The sequence below is a fragment of the Myzus persicae genome, unplaced genomic scaffold (genome assembly GCF_001856785.1).
Source record: "Myzus persicae strain clone G006 unplaced genomic scaffold, MPER_G0061.0, whole genome shotgun sequence".
NCBI lineage: Eukaryota > Metazoa > Arthropoda > Insecta > Hemiptera > Aphididae > Myzus > Myzus persicae.
In genome coordinates this window covers 396,301-424,056 of record NW_019101330.1, presented here as the reverse complement: position 1 = coordinate 424,056, position 27,756 = coordinate 396,301, and the positions used below count along the sequence as shown (strand labels likewise).

The following is a 27,756-nucleotide window of genomic DNA, read 5'->3' as shown; positions in this document are numbered from 1 at the left end:
ATCGCCGCGACAGTTTCTCGCCGTCGACCGTACCGTTCGGTCCGCAAACGTTTTGCTCGACCTTGCGCGCGCCGCGAGTATTGCGAGTGTCCGTCTTTTTTTTCCGTGTCCGTGCCCGTGTGTGTATTTTATGTGCGTGCATCGTTTTACGCGTTTGTGATTTTTATTCGATTTTTTTCCGTCGTACGCGAACGGAGACACTCCAAAGTGTCAACGATAATAATATTATTATTTTATTTTAATTTTTTTTTTTGGGAAAATAAGATAGAAAAAAAACCTTGTAATTTTTTTCTCCGTTTTTCTCACGCGATGTGCGTCCGGTGACGGTTTCGGGAGTGACTTTTTTTTTTTTGACCCCCCCCGAACGACCGAGTGCCGCCGAAAACTGTATACCGCCGACGATGACGTACCGTCGACGATACGCCGCCGGCCCGTTGCCGTGGCTGCTGATGTCGGTGCTGCTGTTACTATCGGGCACCGCGTGCGCCAACAACGGCGACCCGGTGTGCGACTGGCAGCGCGTGATGGCCGCGGACGAGGCGCAGCCGCTGCGCGTCGTGCTCAAGTGCTCGTTGCGGACCATCAACAACGCGGACAGCGTCATATCTAACCTGACGTCCGCCCAAATGGACATGATCACCAGCCTGACGCTCAAGTGTAGCGACGTAATATTTTTCGAGAGTAGCCTGGAGAACAGCTTCCTCACGCAGCTCCGGCGCCTCAACCATCTGGACCTGGAGTACTGCAAGATCAAATACGTGCCGCCCGCGGTGCTCAGCACGTCGAGGGAACTGAAAAAATTGCGCATCCGCACCCACAACACCGACTGGTCCGCCATGACAATGGACTTCCATTCGGACAGCCTGCGCGGGCTCGTCCAGCTCCGGGAACTCGACTTGTCCGACAACAACATCTGGAACCTGCCCAAAGAGCTTTTCTGCCCGCTGGTCGGACTCGCCAACCTGAACCTCACCAAAAATCGGCTACAGGACGTGTTCGAGCTGGGCTTCTCGGACTGGGGAAACGGTCCGACGGCACCAGGCAAAACGTGCAACACCGCGCTCGAAGACTTGAACTTGGCCAACAACGACATCATATCGATGCCCGATAACGGACTGACCAGCCTCAGGGCGCTGAAGAAATTGTACCTGCAAGAGAACCAGATCAACCAGATCGCGGACCGCGCGTTCGTCGGACTCACGTCCCTGAACGTGCTGAACGTGTCGAGCAACCGACTTTCGGCCCTGCCGCCCGAACTGTTCCATTCCACTCGGTATCTGCGCGAAATTTACCTGCACAACAACTCAATAAACGTACTAGCTCCGGGATTACTCGAGGGACTCGACCAGTTGCTCGTGTTGGACATGTCGCACAACGAGTTGACCAGCACCTGGGTGAACCGCGACACGTTCTCCGGTCTCGTCCGTCTGGTGGTCCTCAACCTGGGCCACAATCAGCTGACGAAAATCGACTCGCATGTGTTCCAGGACCTGTACAGCTTGCAGATACTTAATCTCGAGCATAACAACATCGAAATGTTGGCGGATCAGGCGTTCGCCGCGCTCAGCAATCTGCACGCGCTCACGCTGTCGTTCAACAAACTCAAGCACATCGAACCGCTGCACTTTTCCGGCCTGTACGTCATCAATCAGCTGTTCTTGGACAGGAACCGCATCGATACGGTGGACGAACACGCGTTCCAAAATTGCACGAACCTGCACGACTTGGGCTTGTACGGCAACGCCCTCCGGCAGGTGCCCGCCGCTCTGTCCAAGTTGCACATGCTCAAGACGCTCGATCTGGGCGGTAACGTTATCAGGCACGTGAAAAACGCGTCGTTCGACGGACTCGACTTGCTGTACAATTTGATATTGTCCAACAACGAGATCGGTAACCTGACCGCAAACACGTTTTCCACGATGCCTCTGCTCCAGGTGCTGAACCTGGCCTTCAACCGACTAACTCACGTAGATCAACAAGCGTTCGGTACGTCCAATAAGCTGCACGCCATCAGGCTGGACGGAAACGCGCTATCAGATATAAACGGTATGTTCGACGGTTTGTCCAAACTGGTGTGGCTCAACGTGTCTGACAACCAAATCGCCAATTTCGATTATTCGTACTTGCCGTCCAGCGTCGAGTGGTTGGACATGCACAAGAACGCCATCAGCAACCTGGGCAACTATTACGTGCAACGCGATACGATACAGATCAAAATGTTGGACGCCAGTTTCAACCGCCTCACCGAGATCACGGACACGTCGATACCGGACAGCGTGGAAAACGTGTTCCTCAACAACAATCTGATACACAAAATCAAAATCAACACGTTCCTGCGGAAGGCCAACCTGTCCCGCGTGGTTTTGTACGCTAACAAAATGGAGTACATAGATATCGCCAGTTTGCGACTGGACCCGGTGCCGGAGAACAAGGAACTGCCGCAGTTCTACATCGGCGACAACCCGCTGAAATGCGACTGCACCACCGAATGGCTGCAGCGCATCAACCAACTTAGCGTGCAGCGCCAGCACCCCCGCATTATGGACATGGACTCTATCATGTGCCGCCTGGTGCACTCGAAGACCGAAAAGTACAAACCGCTGTTGGACCTGAAACCGTCGCAGTTCCTGTGCGAGTACGAGTCGCACTGTTTTTCAGTGTGCGAGTGTTGCGACTTTGACGCTTGCGATTGCGAGATGACGTGCCCCGACAACTGCACATGTTACCACGACCACGTTTGGTCGTCCAACATCGTGGACTGCTCGAACGCCGGGTACAAGTCCATACCGGCCCGGATTCCGATGGACGCGACCGAAATATACTTGGACGGCAACGACCTGGGCGAGTTGTCCAGCCACGTTTTCCTCGGCAAAAAGAAACTGCAAGTGTTGTACATGAACAACAGCAACGTGGTGTCGCTGCACAACAAGACGTTCAACGGAGTGCCCGACTTGCGGGTGTTGCACATCGAGAACAACCAGCTGGACCGGCTCAACGGCGGCGAGTTCGAGACGCTGCCCAAGCTCGCCGAACTCTACCTGAATGACAACCGAATCACGAGCGTTGCGAACCGGTCGTTCGCTCCACTCAAGTCGCTGCAGGTGCTGCACCTGGAGAACAACCAGATCAACGAATTCCGGCCGTGGCAGCAGCTGAACGCGGCCAACACGCTGACGTCCGTATCGCTGGCCGGCAACACGTGGCTGTGCGATTGCGACGTGATCGTCGGGCTCGAGGGGTGGCTAAAGAACAACGATTACCCGCCGTCGACGATGCTGTGCTCGGACAAGATGACGCCGGTGGCCGCGGCCATCCAAAAGTGCCAGTCTGAGCGCGACACCGGGCCCAGCATCCACCGGCCGTTCTACAACACGTCCGTGCTGGGAACCGACTACGTGCCTTTCGTGGCCGCTAGCCTCGCCCTGTTCATCGTCGTGTTCGTACTGGTGGCCCTGGCCCTGGTGTTCCGCGAAGACCTATGCTTGTGGGCGCATTCCCGGTACGGCGTGCGCGTGTGCAAGTCGCCGTCGTCGAGCGAGACGGACAAGCTGTACGACGCGTACATGGTGTACAGCATCAAGGACGAGGAGTTCGTCAACCACATACTGTCCACCAGCCTGGAGCGGTTCGGGTACAGCCTGTGCCTGCACTACCGGGACATACACGTCATCAGCCCCGCGTACCTGATGGACAGCTTCCTCGGGGCGTCGGACGCGTCCAAGCGGATAATCGTCGTGCTGTCGCTGTCGTTCCTGCAAAACGAATGGGAGAAACCGGTGTTCCGGACGGCGTTCCAGGCGTGCCTGGAACGGGCCAAGACGAAAAAGCAGTCGGTGGTCGTGTTGCTGACCACCACGATCACGCCGGACCGGGAGCTACAGGCGCTACTCAAGTCGTGCGACGTGGTGACGTGGGGCGAGAAACGGTTTTGGGACCGACTCAGGTACCTGATGCCGGACCCCAAGCCCATGACGAGCGCCGGCGGTGACCTGAAGAAGGTGATATGCGACGGCCGACCCGTGGCCAGGTACACCGCGGCCCCGACGTCCCTCGAGGCGTGGATTCGCATGAGCCCGGCCTCGGTGACGCAGTCGCAGGCGCCCACGCAGAGCTCTTGCATGTCCGAGGAATCGTCGCAGAGGACCACGGACGAGGACGAGGACCCGTCCAACCACAGTTACGTGTCCATCGATTACCAGCAGAGGCATAAGCTGCACCACGTGTACAGCAGCATACCGGACCCGATTTACAATCAGGCCGGAGGGAGGACTTATTTCGTTTAGAGTATTACACCGCATATAGGATACCGTAGTCGGTGAGTGAAACAATAACTTTTAATAATAATCACGCAACGTGATGATTAGGCACAACGGCAATAAAAATAAATAATAATAATACCTAACGATGATAATGATACCGAACGACGGCGAGTATACGACTACGACGATCTAGTTCGAGTGGATTTCCTTATACAGGAAACTGCGGCGCTCGATAATTTGCGGTCTCAAAGTCACATTTTTTTATTTATTTATGTATTTATTTTTTTTTTATATACGTGTTCTTCTGTCTGCACCTCGCGAGTTATTCTCTTCCTCTGATATTCTCCGAGCAGACGGACAAAAAAGAATCATATTACGCCGATAGGGAAAAGCCAATAACGCCGACGCCGTAATATTATTATTATTTTTATATTCGTTTATAAAAAAAAAAAACACACACACACACACACACATACTATTATTATGGTGGTAGTGTATGTACTCCGACGTCTCTCAAAAATCGTATATAGGTAATTTACGCGGAAAAACAACATTCTGATTCGCGTGCGCGCAAGCTCAGACAACAACGCGTTTGCCTAGGTAAAGTCAAACGGTGTATTTGCACGACGGACGGTTAATTATTATTGTCCGCCGAGCGTCGTCCCGTTCAATTAATAAACCGATCGTCGGGCATATTTTTTTCTCCTTTTACTCCGCTCCGATCGTCTGTATAAACCGTCGTATTATGTTTATTATAATATTGTATTAAATTATAATGAGCCATCTCCTCGACAACGCACAGGCGGGAATGGGTGGGCACTGTGTGTGTGTACGTATTGCGCCGTACGTGCCGTTAAAAAAATTATTGTTGTCATCGTAAAAACCGACGCGGAGGAGACGCCCGCAAACCGTCGAGACGACGACGACGACGACGATCCGTCTCCGGCATAATTTCCGGGCAATCACGACCGCGGCGCGCGCTCATGCCAAACAACACTCGCGACAAAAATCAAAAAACGATAAAGTGTGTGGGCAGTAGTGCGCGTGCATGAGATACGCGGTGGGTACGAGCAGGAGTGAAATAATAAAAAAAATAAAATAAACCAACACGACTAATCCCGAATATCTACACAACAGTTTACGTCCATGTACCTATATATATCGACGGCACATAGTTCGGAAATTATTGGTTTTACGTCGAACCGGTTTCTCTACATATTATTTTTTTTTCTTCACCACCATTTTTTTTCCTTCGGAAATTTCGCTTCTGACCGTAGATCGTTATTTTTTATTTTTTTAACGATATACGCCCAACGTTAATTGCCCCGATCCTGTTTTTTTACCGATTACTTAGGTTCGCTCTGATCAAATATTAATTTAAAATATATATTTATACATGTATATTACCTATATGTATTATGCTGTGGGTATAGGTTTTGTGTATCATAATATTATATGCTCTGCCGATATTCGGCGCGCTCCTCCCCCACCCCACCCCTTGTACAATAATATGAGTACGTATATGATTCGTTGTCGCGCGGTAACTATATTATATTAGTATAGGAAATTGGTACTTAAACAAACTAACGGAACGTCAAGTAGCCAAAATGAATGATGACTATAACTATATGGCCCGAGATTACATGTACTACCTAACCGTTTTACGCATACGAGGTGACTTGTTCGAGGCCCGCTAATTTTTTTTGAATATGAACCTAAAAAAAAAAGATGCGACTGGCTCCCTGTGGCGAAGGACCGTGTAACGGTAACACGTCGTTCCGATCGCAGTTACTTGTTGTTAAATGATAATAATAAAATATATATATATAGGTATGTATTTATTTTATGAGCACTAAAAGAAATTAAACATTGAGTACCCTGCAATGTCCTCTGACCCTACGGTATCCATAAACCCAGAATTCAAATCTCTGTGCCAATACAACGGTAACGTATAGGATTTTTTCAATGTACCTATATTATTACCTGCTGGTTAGTGAGTATAACACATTAATACTCATATGCGGTTTTCTTTCGAGTAATTTTTTTTACATAATATATTTAAACATTGTGTCATAACTTCGTTTTTTTCCTGCTTCGTACAAATAAATAATATTATTTGTATCATTGCCGAGTATATACCATGTATATACCAATATAGAACGATAATATGCAATATTCGTGCAAACGCATTAGGTATTGGTTGGTACAACTATTATGTTGTTATCCTGGAATTTGAACACTCGGTGGAAAAAAAAACGAGTGGATCGAGTTTATAGTTCGTGTGACTTACACGAACAAAAAATAGTCGTGACATTCTATGAGCTGTTGATAATCAAGTTCGACGGTTTTCGTCGTACAAGGAGATGGGCAAAAAACAATGTGATAAATGACAATTATTTGTAGGTACCCATGTAAAAGTGTGTAGTACTTAATGATATTACACTTGTGTTTTTTTAGTAGGTCTCAAAACGTATTCTGATTTTCTTCTTTCTACGTAACGTAAAATTAACTGTGTGCACAATTACATCGTATTATCGACGCTCGTTAATATAATTAATGTACCTAGGTAATCACTGGTTTCGGTGTTAACCGAAAGTCTTCAATTTGATGAAATTGTTTTAAATTTTAATTCTACACATGGCGACGACGACGTCGTCCGCGTGTAGTGAAAAAAGTCGCATCGCTATGATATGGTAATGATCGGCGGGGAATAGGAGAAATATACGGAAAAAAAACGCCTTTCTTGCGCCACGCGTCCTTTGCGCTGTACTTGTAATAGCTTTCTCCTCCCGTCATTCTGCTCGTCTGTTTGTTTTTTCTTCCACCGTCCGGTCGTGCACGTCTTGTTAGCATCCTCGTCGGTATATACATACATATATCGTTTTAATAATCGTACATAAATAATATAATAATATAGGTATATATTAAATGCACTTGGAGCGTAAAAATGTTTCCTCGTTCACCGTGTAGCAGCCGCCGCCGCCGCCGCCGCCGCCGTTGTCTCTTGTCTGTGTGTGTGTGTGTGTATGTGTGTGTGAATGGCCGGCGGCAGCATCGGTTTCCAATTCCTATGTATATATATACATATTGTTTATGTGTAATACATGTATAGGGTACCCGTGATGAAAATTACTGTTATTATGACGAACGAACGATTAGTAACGGTCTGCGCCGTGTGCACACGGAGGCTACCTATTTACAATAAGGGCATTTTTTTTCTTCCTTTCTTGTTATATTATGTATAATACGAGTATGCTCTTCACGAAATAATAATATTACGTATTATACGTATATACGCACGCACCGCGATGCTGTTCGGCAACAAATTCTTATACCGAAAGACGGACAAAAAAAAAAAAATCACTATTGGCATCTCCCACCGACGATGACGACGACGACGACGACGACGATAATATAATTTTGACCGTGAAAATGCGATTCCCGTCGGTTTTTGTCCGTGTGAAATCGTGGGTGCTTTTTTCGATCGTCCATTCAATAAGAATGTGACCCTAATGTGCGAGTTGCTCGCACCACGTGTTTCGCCCTCCTCCGGCCCACCGTCGTCTCATCGCTCGTGTAACCTACCTATGTACCTCGTCATGTTATTATATTATATATAATGTTATGGTCTTGAAGAGCGCGCGCGCGCGCGGTCCCGTCGTCGAGATATTTTCGATTTCGTTCTTCGCGAACAACGCACGAATTATGATTATATATGTACCGGTCGCCCCCGGGCCCTCGGATATACCTTAAGTGGGCTTGTCAGTAGGTATACTAAATAAAATAAAAATAATAATAATAAACAAAAATAACACCGGATTTCCACGCTACTTTCTCGACCGTGTAATTTTTATTAACTTCCCCTCCCAGGGGCTCCTTGTTGTTGACGCGGCCGCTGCGTAAGTATAGTTATATATATTACACACTATATGTTTATAATATATAATATATATGTACACATACCTGCAGCTAACTGCTAACCATCTTATTTATAATTTTGTACAGACAACGCCGGTATACTTGACTGAAAATCCAACGAGCCAAGCACTCCCAAAATGTCAATTACACATTTTATGTTACATAACGAATTCAGGTGTACAATAATATACACAAAATAATAATAATATAATCGTATTCTACACGCGTGCACACGAACTTTGTGGCTGATGTATGGAGTGAATGACATTTTTTTAACGAGATCGGTCAATTAATATAACTATATTATGCACCAAACCCGGCTAATCTGATTAAAAAAAAAAGTTGTTTGCTTATGTAAGTTGTGTGGAAATTGATTTGTGCCGTGTCCTTATTAATATTATTAGAGTCCTAGTAGACAAAAAAATTGTGATTTCCTTATAAATCATTGAAATTAATATTGATGTTTGGGAAACGTCACAAGTGGTTTTTATCGTGTAGAAAAAATTGACACCGTCGTAAAATCACCAATTCGCCGATTGACAGAACAAATGAAAATTGTAGAATTGTTAAGCAACGTTCGCCGTTCCATAGCATCATTTACTTTAAGACGGTCGGTGTTTTTTTTTTAAATTAATATTCTCTGTATAGAATCGTCTCGAGAATTCCAAAGTCTTGCCGTCTAGACAGTAGACACGAAGGCGTACACTACGCTGAGGGGTCTATCTACGACCGAATTGGATTGTTTGTTAATTGAAATTTCCGTGGGGAGGCGGCGGTCAATTCGATTACACGAAAGACCGCGAGACGGTATGCGGACGAGGACGAATTTTCCCAGTGCTCGAGCTCGCCAGTGTGTATGTGTGTGTGGGGGGTCGATAGAAAAAAATAACGTATAGACCCGTAGGTACTATAGAGGCGACCGACCGGGAAGAAGGGAAAAAACTAAAAAGTAATAAAGAAAAAAAGAGAGAACGTGTATACACAGTGTACGCATCTAATATAATAATACGGTATCCTCCCTGCAATTAGCAGCGAGCTTAGCTGCAGGTCTCTGGCGAAAACAAAACAAACAGACGAAATAAAAAATGTTCTCGAAACCGTGACTAGCGACGAGCGCCAATGTATATTATATACATTATACGCGGCGCGGCCGCCGACAGGGAGGACGGGTGTACATAATTATTACCGAGTTATGTTCTATCTTTTTAACGTCTCGTTAACGTCCTGACGTTAAAATTAACAGTTTCCCTCCCTTTGATCGTCCATATACATACGCGTGTATATATATATATATATATATTATGTAGGCATTATATACACTCACGCACGCGCGTACACACACTCGTATATACATATACATTTTTTTTCTGTCTATACCTTTTCCCTTCGTAAATCATCCTCTTCCACCCTCTCACCACGCGTGACTCAATACCGACATTTCGCAATTAAGGACATCAGTGGCGGCGGGGATAGGTATTGAGTCTATGTGTGTGTGTGTGTGATTAGATCCCCCTCCCCGCTACCGCCGTACGTCGTGCGGCTTAATTGATATGTCAATTTGAGTCTCGTTTTCCCGCAATATATATATAATATATAATGTACCTATATAATATGTACGTGAAGTCGGTCGTGATCCCGAACAGGGCACTAATGAGGTGTGCTCATCGCAAAAGGTTTTTCGCCGATTTCTATCGCGGGCACCGTCGCGGGAAACAATGCAGTCGATTTGCGGGGCTTTTTTCCTTCTTTTCCTTTTCCATTTATTTTTAAATTACCGTGTTTTCGTGCGATTCCCTGAGTAATTATTACTATCATATTGTCGTCGTCGTCGCCTCTTCCATTATAATAATATAGTCATTTGCGTCGGTCCCTCGCGCACGCGCTATTTCATATAATATTATAGTCGCTTTAATCGGACAACGATCGTATCACGGTTTGCCCTTAACGGAAAAATCTCGGCGTATCTTGCGTGCGCGAATATTGTTAATACACCTATAGAGATAAAACACTATAATATTGCCCGTGTAGTTTCCTATATAGGTACTCATCGATTTCCGTAAGATCGTGTGTTGTTGTCGAGTGTATAGGTATTCGTTTTTGTCGCCGCGGTGGCGTTAAAGTCTCGTTTGTGTATTATAAACGAAGACCGTGCAGTTCGCGTTTTTTAACTCGATCGGTACGCGGTAACCACTTATACCATCTATACCTATCTACCATAATACACTGGGAGAACGAAAACAAAATCCGCTGATTCGACGCTATCGTCTCATCTTTATAACTCAATTACCAGTAGTCCGTCCGATTACACGCACTGTGTGTATAATATATTTACATAATAAGGACGAAAAAAAAATAACATCACCAAGACCTCGTCATAATAATATACCGCTCGTGATATTTAAAACGTTGATAATTAATGACATTATATATTTTTTGATGAGCTCGCGCGTTTAATGGTGTATTCACTTCGTCGGTACCATTATATTATACTGAATAGTGTTCATGATATTGTTTAATACACACACACACACACACACACGCACGCACGCACATGTATATATAAACCTATATTACTATGCGCTGTCGTAAAATAAAAATGTAAATGTGAAATCTGATACACTCGTGTATTTTTCTCATATTTTTAAAATTATGGTCGTAATTATAATATAATATCTCTGGACCGTTAAATCCGTCATTCTATTATCGCGACCGTGTGCGTTGCACTTTACGTTGTCGTTTAAATGTTCGACGCCGAAACTCGTCAATATAATATAGTAGGTATATATGGGTATAATAAAAAAAAGAAAAATTAACCGTGGGAGAAGTACGGTAATAACAATAAATCCAAACGATTTTTTTTTCTCGAAACAACACGTCATGACCTTGTCGTCGGCGCAATCGGTGCGTCGAGTTATCTGCACGTTATAATAATAATATGCCCGGTGCAGCAGTAGATTACATTTTGTTGAATTTCGGCTATTTAGTACAACGATCGTAATGATAATAAACAATATTCACGTCCGTGTCGCCCGTCATACGCACACGGAAGCGCGTTTCCACTATACCTCATGTCATACTACTTCATCGTAATATTATAATATTTTAATATAATATAATTTTAACGCTATACTGTATAAAATATATTACCATGTATTTTATGCGTGTAAAACTACCACGACGACGGTTGTTCGGGCACAGCACACAATAACTGGGCACGCACGTAATTATCTCTGGTCCGAATTAACGAGCCGTTCAATTTACACACACGTACAGTATATAGGTATAGTGTGTATACTGTATACGTATCATATTATTATAATACTCGGCTCCGGTAAACAAACACGACCGCGTGCGACGGCGGCAGCCACTCTATATTATACGACTGTTGAAAATACTAAATAATAACAGTAGGTAATGGTGAAAAAAAAAACAACAGAAAACCGCGAGAAAAATTCTCATAAAGTCATAACACACACTCGTATATTATAATAATAATAATTAATATTATTATAATGCTAGTATAGATAATTGTTTCTCTCCGCCGCGAAGGCCTCCTGCGACCGTTTTTATTATTTTTAATTATAATATACGTGTGTAAAGAGGAATACATAATACTCCCGGCAATACTTTCTCTCTCTCTCTCTTACCCTCTCGTCTCTCTGTCCACACGTTTGGAGTATGGAAATACTAGTTTATCCATTTCACCGATATTCATATTACTTATAAAATATGTTATAAAAATCGTCGTATATTCGACGCGATGACGGCGGTACCGATATGTTTTATGTGCAATCAATAAATACCGAGGGGGGGGGGCATCTTCCACTTCAACGTAAGCGCGTATATGTGTCCGTCCCGTGCGTATGGTGTGTTTACACGCACCTGTCGGCTTTGGAATAATTGGTCATTATTTCTGCGCATAAATCATCGTCGAGTTTACACACATATATAATACGTATACCTGCATAATGTGTAATAATATTATTATTATCACATTGGTCTTGTATTATAATATATTATGTGGTGGGTTTCTAGAGTTGAGGCGACTGCAGCGGCTAAATGAGAAACTTACACACACACACACACAACCGGCCCGTGTAGACTGGTCAGAAGGTGGTTGGTGTACTCGGGTATATATGGTTATATGTGGTACGTGTGTCTGCCGCATACGTAATCTGGTTCCCGATCTGAGCGCGGCTTATTAGCGGGGCGGACGCGGTATTATTATATTATTGGTTTTCGGTTACCCGGTCACAATTATTATTATTTTTGTATCGGCGCGAGGTGTTTCGGGTGAAAATGTGAAATATGATGATAAACCGCCGCCGCCGCCGATGACCGCATTACGTCTGCACTCCTCTGCGGTAATCGGACCCGCCGACCGGTTTTTGTGCACTCGGAGTGTTTTATTCGACGGACACGGGGAGAAAACAAACAGCTGAGTTGCTGTTGGCGAGGGACGAGGATCGGATGGCGGTGGCGAGGATTCTTAGAAACAGAAATTTGTCCGGTGGTTCTTGCCCATTCTTGTCGCCCTCGCGAACATATTGTTCAAATTATACGAGTATTGCGCGGTCGTCCGCGTCAGTCCATACACGCCAATAATAATTTATAATTTATTGTCCAAGAGTTTTCGCACCTACCTTCCATCCCCTCGAGTAGGAAAACGGCTCCGTCACCGCGCTCGCTCGTTCCCTCACTCTCTTATTATTTCTTTCTTTCGGATGACATACCGCGGTTGGTTTTCGGACACAAGTACCTTCACCACAATACCGCGGTTCTATACAAAAGTTATACAATACATTATTAAACCTGATATATTATGTAGCAACTGCTGGTACAACAGTCTGGACAAACACCCGTTCGAATTCGCGAGACTTGACGATTTTTTTTTTTTAATTTTCATGTACCGCTCTTTCGCCGCCACATATATTTAACCTATGCAACCGCCCTCACTCATTTTCTCTCTCTCTCTCTCTCTCTGGCATATAGGTATACCTACCTATACCTACGTACAATACATTTACACTAATCGTTTTTGAAATCGAGAAATTCTGGTGTCAACGCTTAATTAGTAATTACCCGCGATCGATGTCAAAGTCATGCACGTGCCCGCCACAATAGACCTACATATATACATGTAATAAAGTAATTAATAATAATTGTTATATTACTTTAACCGCAGTAATAGTAATAGTAAATAATATACTATATAGTATTATAGCATGACGCGGGGAACCGTGAACGATAAATATCGTCGAATTTCAATCATAAAAATCTGTCTATGTATTTTTTTCCGCCAAAAAACATCGATATTGAATTTTTAATGAAAAATAACGGCTGTTGTGCATGGCGAATTGGCAACGGTATATAATACCTATTCTTCGCGTCGTCTGTGCGTAGTCGAGGGACTTAAAAAAATTATATACACGCTATAATATAATGTGTATCGATTCTTATGTTTAATCCTTGGCCGATTTCTAATGTCATTACTCATTTTGTGACTCGATAGAAGAAAAAAAATTATCGATACATTTTGGCACAATCACGCACGTCCGTCATCGGAAAAATAAAATTCACTTCCCTCCAAACATGTTATAATCAATATTTCATCGATTTCATGTTTTAGGTAAAAGGCACTATATCCTAGCTGAATAGAATATAGTATACATTATTTACCATCGATCAATACTATACCTACTTAATCAATGATTATACTATATAATATTAGTTCACCCATGTGTTGTTATTATTTTTAATATATGTTTATCTCGCTGTAATACTTTTACATGCAGACGTGGTTGATTTCATTGGATTTTGAGAGGTAAAAGTTATTATCAACGTTTAATTTTAAATGTAAATAAAACGAAATGCATTCTAAAATATGTACACACCTGAAACCGACTACTGGATCCATTAATTAATTTTCCTGTACACATCGACCGCGTGAATCGGGCCCTGGAATCTTGCGAAACATAACATTATAATGGACATTCTTTTATTTATCGTTTCCCTGCGCCGGCCGTCACCGTCGGCGTCTCGTCGCGGCACCGGTTAAACGAAGCGGAATCGTACATAAATTTTGACGGACCTCCGCGAAAAACCCCTCGGATATGAAAAATAAAATAAATAACAGTAATTAATATAATAATCTCTGAACCGGAGCCCAGACACTATTCTTGAGCTCCCTGCAACACTGCGGTGTTTATATTTTATTAGTATTTCACCGTCCAGAATTTAATATAATTACAACTATTCAGTCACAAGGTCGTATCTCTCCCCGGGGTCTAATCGAAGAGTAACAACGAAAATATAATAGTATCTCATAATAAAATAATAATAACGTAATGTATAGAGACAATAAACGCGCGCTAACCTTATGTCCTATATATTATGTTATGGGTATACCTATAGTACTTACTATACCTGTACATGTTATGCGCTGCCGCCGCGTGTATTGTGTATACCTCGCAGTGCATTAAATGAGCGGGGCGGGAAGAGGACAGTGTGCGGTAATTTGAGAGAGTGAAGAAAAAAGCATTGTTGGGCCGTGTCACGCATATTACAATTTATTTCACTTGACCGGAACTAGGCTGTTTCGACGGGGCACGGCGGGCGGAACGGTTGTGGGAGGGGGGTGTACTTAGGCGAGGGGCAGGAGTGGAGGAGTAAGTCTATTGTATCTAGTCGGACGAGCACAAGCTACTGTCACATCGTACGCCCACAGTTCACGATTATGGATAAGAATATTATACTGCAGTACCTATAGTTTCCTGTTCATAGTTGCCGGTACTGTGCAGTTACGATTGTTACGATACCGCGCACCTAGGTGATTTAGATGTATTTAATGTATATATATATATTGAATAATAATAGAATAATGACGATAACTGCTGCAGACCCTATATCACTTTATGTGATGTTACGATTATTAGGCATACCACACTATATTATCATCGAGAGCTATGGCTCGGCTAGGAAATTGATAAGTTCTGCTTCGGAGGCTATAAGTCGGCTTGGCATATCTATGTGTAGTTATAACATAACATAATATTATAGTGTTGTACGTAATATTTGTGACGTAACCGAATGCGCCAACACGTGTCGTCCGTATATACGAGATGGTCACAGATAAGTCGTAAACGTATACTCTAGAATACACACACACACACACACACACAAGTTAATATATAGTCACGAAAACGTACGTTTAGGTACGCGAAACGTGTAGTGTGCATATTAAGTCGAAATCGTAGATACGCGATAATAATATGATAATGATGATGATAATAATAATAATAATAGTAATTTAATTTTTGCGACGTTTTCCACACGTCATGCCTAGACACAGACGCTGGCTCGTTTATTCGCATAATATGTCCAAATAGATACCGCGATACATCATCGACGGATCGCGCACATCAATATTCATCGGTCAATTGTATATGTCTACACGCTCGTACATATAATAATATTATTATTATTCTCATGTTGTATACCTACGCCATATAATTTATTATAAAACTCGCGTATAATCGTGTGAAGTGATCGGTCGATATGCATAATATTATAGGTACAATATTTGGTAACTATATAATATTATATATTATTAATATTACGGCGTCCACAAACACATACCGTGTAAATCGGGGGAGTTAATAATAAATTCTTTGGGTCGCCTCCAGAATGATTTGCATATAAACGAAAAATAATATTATATAAAAGGTAGGTATGACGAGAAAAAAAAATTAAACAATACGTGCAGCGGTCGAGTACTCGTCGTCGTGGTCGTCTCCTCTTCCCGCAAACCGGCGCGGTGGTGGCTGCGGCGGCGTATGTATGCAGCGTGCACGTAGGTACCAGTTTTTTTTAATAATAATATGTGCGCTTACGGAAGAACAATGAGACGTATATATTATAATTACCCATCTGCAGGCCTCGTAACAATATCATCTCGGTATATTATTATAAATTATTATTTTCCATATATAAAAATAATATTAAATCGTGAACGTATCGATGGCAATAATTAAACGGTCATTAGGAATGCTCGTGTCGCCCACACGGAGCGCATATCATCATCGTATTTTTAATAATTATATAATAAGAAGGCTCCGACACAATACAATAATAAGGAGGCGCCCCTTCCCATCAAACACAATTTCCGTCGAAACCTTTTACATATTTTTAAACCGCGGAATATACCCTCATCACGAGTGATGTATATTATTACTACTATAACGCTAGGCACAGGGTGTGCGTCATCGGTGAACACTCGCCAACCACCGTAAATCGATATTACGTCCAAAAGATAACTGGATTCGAACCTCGTTCCGTATGGGGCCCGTTCGACTCCCCCGCCGTGGTGTACGTACGGCTTTACCGGAAGAAGAGGGAAATATTGTATATTATATTATTATTCCTACATGATATAATTAAAATATTGTAAAATATACCGCGCGTTGTCTGTCGAAAAAGCGTCTCCTCAAGCGCATTATCACGTGTCCGGTCGGGGGCCGGATGCTCGGTCTGCGAAGCCGCGCACATGCGTCTTTGGGAATACGATTTTTAAAGACGGACGGCGAAGGAGGAGAAGACTAGGAGAGACAGAGAGAGACGGCACCCCTCGGCCCCTCGCGAAGCCTATAATTTTCTACCGCGTGCGCCTAAAACGACGACGGCTCTGCTCGCAAATAATAATGCCTAATATAATGACGAAGTGGAAATGAAAAAAAAAAAAAAACAGTAAATAAACACACACACACACACACACACACACACACACGAGATTTGTTAGCCGCGTAACAATAATAATAATCCCCTGGCAATCGTCGTCGGTTTGCCGACTCGTTAGGTATTTTATACATACATATTATGTACATATGTTTGTACATAATACTTATGTATATATATGTGGGTAGGCGGTGTTGTGTGTATAACATACGCCGCTGCTGTTGCTGCCGTTGCTGCTTCGTTTGCGGCGAACCGCACGACGACGGCAGGGCGAAATAGTATATTATGAAGAGACTACGTGCGGCTGTGCGTTGTATGTTGGTTTTACTGCGGTCTGTTTTCGGTTTTTATAAAAATATATTCCGCTGCAAGGTCGCACGATTACGAAAATAAAAATCCCATTAAAACGTATAGTACGCATTTCGGTTTTCACACCCGGTGTGTAGCATAGGTGTTATAGGTATATGCCCGGCTCGGAATCGCCACTTGCCACTTGTTTTATTGCGCCATTAGCCCGGCGTCCACGTCGTAGGCGTACATATTATGATATTATTATTATTATTATTATTATTATTATTATTATTACAATATTATCACCTTCGCTGTATACGCCAGTATAGAGGTACCTATCGTACAATATTGTTATATACAGTTATGGCGATGAAGATACACGGCCGAGCATGAAGCGTCCATTTCGACGACCATAATTAAGACCACCGCCGAGTGCCGCGATTACAATATTGTATTTAATCGAATTATCGCGCAGTTTAACATTATGTGTGTCGCCCATCAAATAGGAACGATTATAAATCTATACACGCGTCGCTGCACTCTCGCTCGTTGCAATGGTATTGTGTTTGGTCGTATTTTTCGACTGGTTACCCGATGGTTATTCTTTTTTATATTTATATTTTTACTACTTTTTTAGAAATCGATCCGCTTCATTTACCTACCTACCTACCTAGAGATATTTATGTATATACATCCTATGCATCAATATTGCGCAGCACCCATTGTTAACGATTATTTTATATACAGTCTATAGGTAATGATGTTTCGATAATGAAATTTAGTTTTACGAAAGCGGCCGACCCCCGGGTGGGTGGTGGCGGGTGGGGTGGTAGAGGACGCCGCCGCCGACGAAGACAGTTTAATCCGCCGAGTTAATTTCCGAACACAATGGGTAACCTGTACCTACGTATAATTATTATGATTTTTCCACCCGTATTCGCGATACGAACTGCAGCACAACACACTACTTGTTTTTACTCGCGTCCGATACACGCATTTATTAAACGGTTATTATTATTATTATTATTTTTTTTTTGCTTTATTATAAGCCGAACAAATGTGAAAAAATACTCCGATAAGTATATAATATTCTCGCGTGATTTTTCACGGCGATTGGCCCGCGGTGGAGCTCGTTTCTTGACCGTGCAATTCGAACGAGTTCGTTAAAACGGGATTACTATATATTATTATTATTATACGAAGATAGAACATAGCCTAACCTCCGCTATGTGCACAGCGCTCATTAACAATATACACGGCCCGAAACACGTAACCGTATAATAATAATAATAATAATATAATATGTACAAACACACACACACACACTATTTGTCTAAAATATTACGTACGCGGTACGCCGAGCTCGGCTTGCAACGATAATAATACGGCAGCAGTGTACTTATTTCGTATTAAAAGTGATTCCAAACCGTGTTCTCAACAGGATGATTCACCGAGCACCTCTTATTTTACGCCAGCAGCAATGCAGTTGTTCGATTACTGATTTTTAAAATTAAAAATTATTATTATACTCTAGTTCTTCAAACGAGAATTTCCTATTTACTGGATAATTTGAACTATACCCAAAATTCGAAGCTCAAGGTACTAGAGATTTCGAATGACCACGACAGTGAAGGAAAAAGGTGTGAGCGTACTTGCTGAGCCACCCTGTACATATATGTTATAGCTGTAATCGCATATTTTCTCGTGTACCGCGCGTTTAAAATGCATTCCGCGTGCGCCCAACAAGCTTATGGCCGTCTAAATTTAACGTTAGCGAAATAACAATAACAATTTTATCATTATTATTATTATACATCACGCCCTGTGAGTTTTACGGTCGATTCGGTTGTAAAATATTGTTGCAACGACGTACGCAAAATCCGAGCGAACCGTAGTCGGTATATAACGCGATTAACGCTCAAAAGTTGGGCGGCGGCATTTGTTCGACTCGCTGCAAAGGCGGCGGCGGCGGGCCGCAATCCGTTTAACGAAAACAATAATCGTCAATTAACAACTCAACTCGAGTTTAAACGAGTCGCCGACAAAATCGGTAAATTGTTTCGCGAGTTTTGTGTAGGTGTATCATCTATTGTTATAAAATCCAGTGGTTGGTAGCTACGGTATAATGCTATTTTTTTTTTCGTCGGTAGCGTTTAGCGACGGCGACACGATTAGTTTTCCGTCGTAAATAAGCACGAATCTCGGTACACACCAAACGCGGCGCCCTATTATACCGTTTACATCGCTTTCCAATATTGTATGATCAGAAATTTTTTCCCAAACTCAAATGAAACGTTCCAAGTTTAAAACCGTACGCATCTCAACAATTCTGAAACGACATAATTAATATAATAATAATTCATCATTGCCATAATCATGAATGCACGACTCATATATTTAAAAAAAAATGTAAATCGACCACCGGCAGATCAACAGTCTCGGTCGAGTTTTTCTTCACGGGACTCACAGTATTATTATGGATTATAAATTATGCGACGATCGTTGCGCATAACTACTATGCATCGAAATCACATGGCGACTTATTAATAATAATATTTATTATTATTATCGTTATTAGTTATTACTGCACACGGATCGTAAGTATCGCAATATCGTCATGTCGATCGATAACTGATTTACAACGAGACCGACACAATCCGGACGCGGCGTCGTATAATATATAACATTAAAATAATTATACATACCTACGTTATAATATTATGCTTAAAGGCGCCACTGCCACCACACTGTCCAGCAGTGGCGACGACGTGCGATATCACCACTGACGCGATATTATAGCACGGTACATAATTTTATATTATTATTGTTGTTGTTGCTGCGGAGTAACGTGACCGGTATCGTTCGTGAGAAAGATAAACGAACCCGACAGCTATTTTAATCTGGAACGGACGGGCTATTGGGACGTGGGCACACCGACTGCTCGCAGTTTATGTTATACTATTATGATTATTATAATGAAATTATGTAAACCGTATGCTGCGTGTGGTGGAAAAAAAAACAACGACGACGACGAATATTACACGAGAACATTATAATATTATTATTATTATTATGCGAGAGTAGCCAGGATCTCCGACATCGTCCTGGGCCTGGCGCACCGTCGTCGGACGTTGAATAATAATAATAATATATTATAATAATATCATACCTAATAATAATACGATCCGAGAGACCGATATTACATTTTTACGGAAAATACGATGTTTTGCAATTACCGCGTTATACCGTGCATCCGCGCGCCGTGGAACGGACACATGCACACGCGAGATTAGAATATCATTATAATAATAATAATAATAATAATAATAATTCCGAATATGGTTGTATTGTATTATTATTTAATTTTTTTTTTTAAATATTTTTCTCCGCACTACCGATTCACACAGCGTGGACGCATAATATAATAAATGAAAAAAAAAATCGTAAATGTGAAGAATAACCCGACGAAAAAAAAAATAGAAGTATAAGCTATTTTATTTTATTTTTTTACGTTCGAATTCGTCGAATGCGTTTGTATTACATTATACGTGTATAATATAATATATACACATGCACTTGACCTTTTTATTCGAAATCAGCATAGTCCCACTCCGCGGCAGCGGGGGGAGGGGGGTTAACTTCCCCGTTCGAGTGGATTGTAATTCCGTCGTCGCTGTTGCTGCTGAGTACTCTCGAACTGCTGCTATACCTATCGTCACCGGGGAGAAAATAATGCGATTACATAATAATATATTATTATACTTATGTTTACGAATCCCCGATTTGCCGATCTGAAATTACGTCCGAATGATATTATGTTATTTAAAAAGTCGTTTTCAATACAGCGAGCACCGTATTGGTTGATACAAGAGGAGGGTGTGTGTGTCTAAAGTCCTTCTACAGCTATAGACAACCGATTTATAACACGGTTTCGAGTCGTCACAGACCATATTTTCCACGGCGAACCGACAAAAAATGATTCGCTAGTATAATAATATCCGACTGTGTACGCTTCTTACCGCGATACAACCATGTTACGCCTGTAAATATAATATTATTATACCTGTGGACTTTCCTTTCCGATTATCACAAGTACCGTAACCGCTGAAACGACGACGTATAGTAATAAATAATAATGATAATAATAATTATTATCGTTATGATAGTTCATTGTTGTCGTCGTTATTATTGTTTTTTTTTCCGTCGTTTAGTAATAAACCACGAAGCCCGTCACGGTCGACCTTTTCCGACTTTACACGCACAACGACACCCCGGTCGCGGTATAGGGTTAAGGTGCCCCCCCCCCCGTGGTTGTACTTATATCATCACTTGGGCTAGGATTTATAATATAATTTGCTTTGGTATGTTTTTTCGTTGCCGTGTTCTGTAACAAATTTGGTGAATGGTCCACGAATCGTCTCATATAAACGAACTTTCAAGTACAGGTGTCTGTATTGAAAATGATTTAGCTTACATCAAATTATACTAATTATAGCATTGGTTTTTTCACTCGTCCCGGTTTAAAATTAGAAGGTGCTTTCACTCGGCTAGGATATTATTTGTTTATTTTATCAAACATCATATTTGACTGGCGGCGGCATACCTTACCTCGACATCATATTTCACTATTGAATATTGATTGTGTAAATCCAAACCCCAATCATCAGCCGTAGTATTTGTACGCCTTCTTAAAAACGTCGACGTCCGCTAGAAAAACGTTACCAGTTACCTATATACACCTGTACCGCTAGAGAAACGTTACCAGTTACCTATATACATACCTGTACCCCGGTTGTCCGCGAGTCCGGCGCCGTCGCACCACACACAAATATTGTCGGTGTATATTATTATTTCCTTTTTCGTATCACACTGCTACTTCGTATGCGGCTCACGGAAACGCCAAACGTCCGATTTATCTACTCCAACGCTCATACGATATACATATAAATATTATATGATGTACACACGATGTTTTCAAATACACGAAGTCGCGAGTTACGCCGACGATAGGAACTCGCGTTTCGTTATAACAATATTATCGTGTGTGTGTGTGTGTGTGTGTGTGTGTGTGTGTGTGTGTGTGTGTGTATATATACCTAACCTAACCTTTTATATTATTATTATTATTATTATTACATTATTATTGTGCTGCGGCCGAAGACGGTGAAAATTCCGTAGCAGTACACCTCAATGGGAAGTGGAGATTTAATACACACACACAACTTGCCATTGAACACAGTTTACGACGACGGTGTATTTATATATCGTACGAGCATAACTAGTTTTCTAGTATTTTATCCGACGCGTTATTATGTCCTATATGTATAATATTATTATAAAAGCCCATGATGGCGCCTTCTCCGTCGTCGTCGTTGTAGGATGGTACTACCCATCCACATAATATAATACCTACGTTTGTATAACGATCGGGTTGTAAAAAATAAAATAGGTAAAAACGACGTACTATACACACAAAAGCCATATAAAAATATAATAGCAGTCGACGACGACGAACGTGCAACTATATAATATAATGCATAATATACTGTAATATGTTATGTACGCATATATGCACTCGACGCTGTCATTAGATTCGTTGGAATAAAAAAAAATTGGAATTGAAATTGAAATGCGTGTAATAATATAATACGTACTAGGACGTACTAAGTAGGCAGGTACCTCCTAGTTGTAAAGTTTTTTTTTCATCCCATTATTCTGTTATTCTTTTCTTCGAAATTAACAGACTCTAATCTCCGGCGTACACAAAATATAATATGCAAATCACAGCGGTCACAAAATTAAATTATTCAAATTACATTGTTTCAATCTCTCGGATAGAAATATTGGTATGACAATAATAAAAATAAAAATAATTTAATGGGTAGGTCGTATAACGTTTTAATTCTAAGTTTATCAGAGTTCCAAATCCTAAACGGACTGCGGGTACGAATAGACTTATTGACGACAGCGTTGACGTAATTATAACATTAAGTCGATTTATATGATTACGCGCTCGCATAGCCTAGCAAGTCAGAGTTTTATCGTTTAATATTATGTCGTCGCGATGGATAACGATTTCGTGGACAACTATATTATATACAGTACGGACGTGTTTACTGTTTACCATTAAAATATTAAAGAGCCACGCGGTTAGACGACTTGGATAAGACGCGTCACACGTCATATTATTACAATTATTGTGTCCCTCACCTGTAGTGGTACTATTGTGAATATTATTTTCGTCGGAACACAGAGTGTTTATCGTCGGGCTAAATATTCGAGAGGTGTCCCCTCCGCCCCCACTCACTTATGGACTAGTTCTGCTTGGCCCCTATTCAATAACAACAATGCGCAAGAATATTTTTTTCACGTCTTTTTCGTTTTCATCGAGGTATTTCGTGTAATTATTCTTGAATTTTAATACTCAGCACGAACACCTTGCCCAGGTGACAAACGTCGCGTTCTCTTCTTTTATTTTCCGGACGGCGTGTTACACGAGTCACTAAAATAATAACGCGTTATCAATATATTAACATAAATTATACGTATCTATATATACCTTGTACTGGATGTCTGGATACCGTAGCTTGATACAATAATATTATACATAAATGAAGTATAATAACACTGAGTTTTAATATTATTCGTCGTCTGCAGTCTCGGACTTGGTTGAATTTATTAATGTTATAGGTAATATTGTTGTACAGTACCTATACGTTTATTCGGCTATTGACTGTTGCGTTACAAACGTAAAATAAATCTCATTCATAGCTCTCAAAACGTCGACGAGTGACTAAACAGCACGGTCCACAACTACAGTGAAATGTGCGTAATAATTCGGAGAGAAAACTTTTTTACCCCCTCGTGGCCAAAAACCGCTCGCGGGGAACCTGCGTCGTATCCAGCGGGCTCATGGGAATACGTCCATTAAGACAGACATATTAAAATTAATTTAATTTTGGTTTTTTACCTACCTTTTTGTCGGTATTTTTTTTAGTTTTTTGCTTTCGTCGTTTCCACGGCAAAATGGTGTCCGCCAATGGTGCACCGACCGGAAGTCCGGTCGGTCATGGCTGCCGTCGCCGAGTAGGTGCCCCCTCTCCTGTGGTCGTTGCCGCCACCGTAGCCGCAGCTGTAAACGCGTATCGCTCGCGCTGGTCAAATTTCCGTTTCGCAAAGCGTACTCGAAAACGATTTTTTTCACTATTAAAAAAAAATTTCTCGAAAAAAAATACCAATCACGTATATAACTTCAGCACGTTATGACATCGTCGCTAAACCGCAATATTGTTCCCCTCGAATATGCTTTACATTGTCGTTCGTCTACACAATATAGGTACTGTCTTAAAATATATACTATGCCCATATATATATGGTGTAGTGTTTCAGTCGAGAAACCGATACGAAACGGCGGTCTTTGTACTATAATATAATATAGTCTTATTTGCCCCCTCTGCGTATACATTTATTTATATTATATTGGTGTTTATGCTTATAATATGCTCGGCCTATATATTATATATGTATAAAAGAAAACCTACATAAACCTGCCGCACCTATCTTTGCTTTATAGTGTTGTGTTTGTTTTCGCCATCACGTCGTCGTAGTGTTGTATGCTCCCCCGCTACATTGCTGATGGGGTGGAAAGAAGGAAGGGAGTGTCAGTCGACGTGTGAACGAGCGAGAGACTGCATCGACAGAGTCGGTGTATACGAGATAGAGATATTAAAAAGAGAGAAGAGTGATAGAGGTAGAGAGAGAGAGAGAGAAGGAGAAGGATAGATATAGCAAGGGAGCGAGAGAGATTTATAGAACGAGACGATAGGTGGACGGGGTTCTTCTCACGAGCCGTCGTTGTTTTTCATACAAATCGTCTCATTCCGCCACCGCCACCGTCGCCCCTCGCCGACGCCGCCTGTTTTCCACAAGAAGAAAACTACTTTTTCCGCCTCTTGAATACCCGATGGGAATTTATTATTAATACCGACGGCGTCTCCGCAATTTTAAAATATTCTCCCCATATTTATACCGTTTGTCCCACCACGCCCAATTGTCGTATTTTATATTATTTTATCTATACGTATAATGATATATATATATACATAAGGGACGCCCGCGAAAAATGCCGTCTTCTTAATGATCGTATAATAATATTATCACTGCCGTTATCTTATTTGCAAACCGTTTATTGTATATACAAAATACATTTTTGTATAATGTATAGTGGAATTGGGAGAAAAAAATTACACGAGTAACTACTAACTAACTGCATCATCACGTTGCCTCCCTTCGACCATAAAATCTTATTAGCTATTTCATATTTGTATTGCTGTTGTTTATTAACGCACCCTCTTCCGATTCGTTTATACTAATTACGAATTTTCATTTTTTTTTTTGTTACAGATAAACCAGAAAACTACCAACCGCCGCCACAGTCGTCGTCATGGACTGCAATACTAGACGACACCCATCTGCTTCTTCTTGTCTGTAATTTTAAACGATGAATACCACGTGTAATTATAATGTATTGTGTAAATCGAATTATTTTGTAAATAACCTCCGTTGTTATTTCATTTACGTTTTGTTTTAATTTTATATAGATTTTATACAAGCCTATTTTTTTTTTCAAAAAATATTCATTTAATATTTTTTTTTAACCTTCGTTAAAAATGACATACAGGCTAGACATTTTTTAAAAGACTGAAATGGCCTTGAGAGGTTTCATTTTTCCTTGTAGCTAATAAAAAGCCATATTTTTATAATGAAAAAAAAAATACAATGTATTCGGGGGACATTATCCTTTTTTTTTTGTATTATATAAAATTGTTAGCGCTTAATATGATGATGCACTCGATAGGTTAACCGTCGTCGGTTAAATTTTCAATTATTGATCCTGTTCGTCTGTTATTTTGATGATGTTAATGTATAGGCTCGGCCTGATCGTCGGCGTTGAAAAGTTCCTGTAATTTTAATCTCTTCTATAGTAAAAATATTTGAAAAAAAAAATTAAAAATTAAACATTTAAACATAATATACCGGTGCTTTTTAGAGTCTAGCGACCTAAAACTATAGCTCGACGTTGTGTAATTATAATTATTATTATATTATTATTATTATTATTATTATTATTATTATTATTATACTGTTATCGAATTTTTTTGTACATTTTTTTATACTAACCCAGCGTGTACTTAAAAAGAACGGACTGGCTCTAAATGCTTAACAGATATGGGAAACCTATTCTCCCCTCGTGTAACTATATTTCCCTCTGTTATTGTATTATAAGTGTTTAGTCTTTATGTGATTTATTTTGTATTATATATATTAGACGCACATTTAATGATGTATTTAATGATGTGTACAATAAAAAATAGCTTTAATAAAAAGTCATAATTTATAATGCTCAAAATCCGTGTTTGAATTTTTTTCAAAAATCATGACGTCCTTTTGGGCAGATTTGAAAAAGCGACCTTCTACTCCTCCTCATCATCCGATCGAGCTTTGTCTCAGCAGTACACTACATCACATCGAAGACAATGCGTATACACAATATTTTTGTATCGGCAGTAAGGACGGTTCACGCGGTTGTGCCAACGAAGCAGAGACGACGCTTCGAGGGTGTACACGGTATATAAACAATGGTACCAACAATATTATATATACTACATTATACATGATAATGGCGGACGGCTAGGAAAACCGCCGCCGTAGCTGCAGCGGCGTGATGGAGATTATCGGCGTGTCCGGCCGTGACATTAAAAACTATACTCGTCATAATAATAATATTATTATAATTCCATTTTCTCGTGTCCCGCAGCAGATCAGCCACAATACCAGTCGCTTACGGGCTGGAGCCCGAGGGGTCTGGGTGCAGCGCTCCCCCCGATAGGTCGTCATCGTTTCTCGCGTCGGCCTGTGTATATATAATACTCGTATTACCTTGGTGTATAAATCCTGCACCCAAATAACAAGGCTTCCGGGCGTTTTTTTCGATATGTGAACAACGAAAAAAAAATAGCTTTGATAAAAAGGCCTAACTTAAAATGCTCAACATTTTTGTTCGATTTATTCCCTAATAACAGCATGACCTCCTTTTCGGCAGATTTTTAAAAGTGACCTCTTCCTCCCACTCTTCATCATCGTCATCGTCGTCAGCAGCTTCGAAGATGTACAAGGTATGTATAGTGTAACATTATGCGATGTTCATGGGTACCAAACTATACTGTCGATAATTTTTTTGGAATTTTTGACTTATCAAAATCAAAATTCGTACAAGTAGTTTTTGAGTTATTTAACTTCGAGTTCTAAGGATGAAAAATGGTCCATACCTAGTAACAAGTCTATATAAGATACTGACAATGAATAATGATTTGAAAATTGTAGTCATTAATATTAATAATTTCTAAAAATAGCCAAAGTATAATAAATACTAGATCCAATTTTTACGTTTATTTTATAATTATGTAAAATCAGTTTTGAGAACTATTATCCTCGATACAAACATTTTAGCAACTGAGAAACTACTCATTCGAATTTGAGTGTGGTACATCAAATC

The 27,756-nt window shown here is 41.2% G+C and overlaps 1 protein-coding gene across 1 annotated transcript; it reads left to right on the top strand.

Moving 5' to 3' along the window:
* On the top strand, window positions 1–26,232 carry LOC111028668 (toll-like receptor 6). The gene is made up of 2 exons (XM_022307399.1): window positions 1–4,315; window positions 25,605–26,232. Exon 1 carries the CDS (start codon window positions 402–404, stop codon window positions 4,281–4,283), a length of 3,882 nt encoding a protein of 1,293 aa, XP_022163091.1. The 5' UTR covers window positions 1–401; the 3' UTR covers window positions 4,284–4,315; window positions 25,605–26,232.
* The last annotated feature ends 1,524 nt before the right edge of the window (window positions 26,233–27,756 follow it).